General features: G+C 45.3%; 1 protein-coding gene across 2 annotated transcripts; it reads left to right on the top strand.

Moving 5' to 3' along the window:
• The first annotated feature begins 748 nt into the window (after positions 1-748).
• LOC127751183 (uncharacterized) lies at positions 749-3,588 on the top strand. 2 transcript variants are annotated; one of them, XR_008012012.1, is made up of 4 exons: positions 749-903; positions 987-1,148; positions 1,869-3,118; positions 3,255-3,588. XR_008012012.1 is itself a non-coding variant. In XM_052274308.1 (3 exons), the coding sequence occupies exons 1-2, from the start codon at positions 959-961 to the stop codon at positions 2,147-2,149; spliced, it is 471 nt and encodes a 156-aa protein (XP_052130268.1). In that variant the 5' UTR covers positions 956-958; the 3' UTR covers positions 2,150-3,118; positions 3,255-3,588. The 2 variants fall into 2 exon arrangements, 1 of the variants encoding a protein (XP_052130268.1); XM_052274308.1 differs by lacking the exon at positions 749-903 and having other exon boundaries at positions 956-1,148.
• The last annotated feature ends 6 nt before the right edge of the window (positions 3,589-3,594 follow it).

Genomic DNA, 3,594 nt, shown 5'->3' with positions numbered 1-3,594 from the left:
GGAGCTGGGTGGTGGGCTGATGCAACCACCAGGTTCCCGCAGTACCCGCCCCTGTCTCCTGGGGCCCGGCACTTTGTCGCTACGTGGGGACTTCCTGGGGGAAGGGTCGCCTGGTCGGACCACGCGACCTCTGTCGACGGGGCCGCCCAGGCCGCCTCACCACCCTTTGCGCTGAGCTCCCGACTGCTCTCCATGGGCCCAGGCCCAGCTGTGTGATCAGGCTCACATCGCCGTGGTCGTGCTGGCCCTATCCTGTCTGTACCACTCGGACTCGACGCCCGCGGACACCCTCTGTGCATGGCTCTTGCCTTACTAGATCTCGCTTAATATTTCTCTTTGTATGCGCCCTTGCTTGTCTTGCTCACGGGACGCGGAACCTTGCCCGCCATTTGGGTTGGGCCGCACTGCGCCCCGCCTCCGCTCGCTAATCAACCTTCCCTTTCAGCTTCTTATTCTTCTGCTCTGTACTATGTCCGACCTGCCCTCCGGGGCCCTCACACCTAATCTTACAACCCACGAGTTTAACTGGCTTGCCCAGAGCCCTAGGCGGCCGCACGTCCGCCGTGCGGCTGCGTGCCCCCCGCGAGGTCCGCAACTTCCTGCCGTCTCATTGGGGGGCTGGCAACAGTGATACACTTCCTTTTCAGGTTTGGCTTGAGGGGTTCCGTGCCGACGGTAAAGAAAATATCGGACTCGGTCGTGAGACCGCGCCCCTTAAGCCCTTAATTAATTAAATTAATTAATTCTTTCAGTTTCTTTGAAAGGAAGAATTCGTGGAACCTAATAGAGGCTACTTCGCAGTTGCAAGGCTGGGATGTCAGGTCTGTGTGGACTTTTCAATTTGATATTCAACAGACTTCAAACCAAGCGATTCTCAGTCCGTCCCTTTGCTGAAACCTCAAGGTAAGACCTCCACTCACTATACTCTAGTTCTTTCTGTCCATTTGAGAGAATATGAATGCATGTTTTGTTTTGTTGCTTTTCAGTGGTTCACAGTGCCATACTGAAGGATGTTTATGGTGGTGTCAGCTGTCAGAGGTGTATATCTGACTGGACTCAAATGTACATTGATTTTTTGTCAAAGCAAGAGGAAAGAAATGTTAGAAAGTTGCTGTTGACTATGCCCTTAAAATGCCAAACACATACAGGTAAGTGTCACCATTTTCTAACACATTCTAATTATCATACATTTGGGAATAGGTTAAAAATCTGATGGGTTGTCATTTCATACAGACAGAGGATCGTACTGGAAATGTTTTCAACAGAATGTACGATTTAATTTGGGGAGAAATATTTTTCTATTCCTTCTTTTATTTCTCAAGTGAGCGTGTGTTCTTTCAGTGAAATTTACTTGTAAGTGATTGTGATCAAAATCTGTTCATCAGGACTGGGCAATTAGTTACTGTTGATGGTAATTTGTAGCTATTGCTTCAGTGTAATAATTTATGTCAATTGGAAACTGATTTGAAGGTTCTCAAAGTAATTGCAGTCTTGGGTGTATTATTATTTTCCTCTTAGTCTTAACAATTAAAATGCCATAGAGAGTGTGTAATTTTTTTTTCAAAATCAGAGAATATGTGCACTGCTTTTAATCAATCAAGATTATTGATTTGTAAATCATAAACTACCCTCAGAGGTAACTTTTCAGCACATTCTTAATGTGAGGGTATGTTTTGTTTATAATATGTGTGGCTTGCATGTATTATAGTTAACCAATAGACAACTACTTAAAGCGTTGTTCTTTTCATTCCGTACAAGGATCTGCTATGTATTTCTGAACCATAAAATTTTTGAATAATTTCTACACACAGGCAATTAAAGTGATTTGAACTCAGTTTTTGAATTGTTTCTCTTCTTCTGCATTTCAGAACGCTTTTGGCTGCTGTGGCAACAATTTCCACCTGCTGCTGCTGCTGCTGCTGACGGGGCATTGCCACTGTGGAGACTAGGATCAAAAGCTAAGTGCAGATATTTTAAGAACTTTGAAAACTTGCTTTTAGAAGATAAAAGAGTTGTACATAAAGGGTTGGAGTATGAGAAACTTTGGAGTCAAATATTGTCCTTCTTACTAAAACAGTTTTTCATATCTGTGATAGTGCCAGCACTTCCCTGCTGCTTTCACCCCATGTTCGACATGCTTAGTTCGTAAAAAACTGTTGAGAGATTCATGTTCTCTGTTTCAAGTGCCTTTCAGACGGAAAGGGAGGAATGATCTTTATACTATGAGGATAACACGGCAGTAATCCCTCAGTGCTTTTTGTAGTAAAATAAGGAAAAGATACTTTAATACCAAAGGAAAAGACTGCTTTTCTTAGTAGGAAGAAAATGAAACTATGTTTACATCAAGAAATCATTATGGAAAAGAATGGGATAATTTATTTTTCTTCATATATAATTAGTAGTAGAATATGCACATTTGTCTTACCTGTCCAGCAGGAGGGTAAGCAGTATGCACTTGGTGTTTAGCTTTGTAAAATATTTGCCTGCTGATTTTGGTGGAGAGAGTATTATGTTGTGTGTTTGATAACTTGAATGTATTTGTAACCAAAGTGTCCTTTTGAATATGAGGTAGCTCACAAGTCCCGACAGATTTGCTGCACCGAAACAAGTTTTCACCGAGTAGTCTGTGCCGGACCACTGTTCATTGTGGACTACAAATTAGTTTCAGATACATTGTTTAGTTTTCAGCCACATGGCATATGCTCTCCCAGGCCAATGGCATGGCTAAGATAAAGAGAGAGAGAAAAAGGGGAGGGGGGGCAGCAAATATTTAAGATGGTCTGCATTTTTTTAAAGTTATGTGAGTTTCATTTTGTCACATGTGGCTGGGCAGAGGTGTGTTAAATGTCTTTCAATATACTAGGTGACATCGTGACATTTCTTGCAGCAATTTGTTTTCTAAATGTACGGGAAGAAGAGGAGACGCTGTAAACTGGTGGGAAGAAGGAGAGCAAAGTCTTCAAGGAGGGAGGGGGTGGGGGGTACTTTTGTCTGTAGTACTGCTCCACTTTAACGCTCTCATATTCCTTTTTAGGTGGATTGGTGGAGACGTCTGCAGCCCTGTGGCTTCCTGGAGTCCCACTACTAGATAGCCTGACCAAGCCACTCAGCCTGCAAGGTAGGCAGCCCAACGCACTCCCGTGTCTTTCGCTTGCCTGCTCGCTAGGCGCGCGGGTGACGAAGGCCGGAGGGAAGCACACGCAGGCAGCACGACAAGTATTTATCATTTCTCCCTCTCTCTCTTTATTTTCCAGGCAGATGCCACGCGCCAACAAGACTTCGCCATGAAGAAGGAAGATCTGACTATGTTTAGATATAAGGATTTTTGTTTTGTACTAGTGCTACTGTGATGTAACGTCGTCCTCGTGTCTCCTGCCCCTCTTTTCTCCCTCACTCCTTTGCTCTCCTTCCCGGTATGCTCTCATCGTTCCAATCAGATTGGTGCGGCACCACGCCCTGCGGGGTGTTGGGCCTCACCGAGTAGGCCTACTGCACTCGCTCGTCTCGACTGACTCACGCTCGTTGCTTAGCCCCCCCGCCTTGTCCGCGTCCAGGGCGACGAGCCCCCGCACCGCCATGGAGTGCCCAGTCTCG

Source organism: Frankliniella occidentalis, unplaced genomic scaffold, assembly GCF_000697945.3.
Source record: "Frankliniella occidentalis isolate FOCC.00 unplaced genomic scaffold, Focc_3.1 Scaffold372, whole genome shotgun sequence".
NCBI classification, from domain to species: domain Eukaryota; kingdom Metazoa; phylum Arthropoda; class Insecta; order Thysanoptera; family Thripidae; genus Frankliniella; species Frankliniella occidentalis.
The sequence above is the reverse complement of the archived record's forward strand: the minus strand, read 5'-3'. Positions and strand labels throughout refer to the sequence as shown.

Excerpts from the sequence above, each read along its gene's own strand:
- LOC127751183 (XM_052274308.1), top strand. The coding sequence starts at position 959 with ATGCATGTTTTGTTTTGTTGCTTTTCAGTGGTTCACAGTGCCATACTG. Across the intron at positions 1,149-1,868 it reads AAAATGCCAAACACATACAG|AACGCTTTTGGCTGCTGTGG; the intron begins GTAAGTGTCACC and ends TCTGCATTTCAG.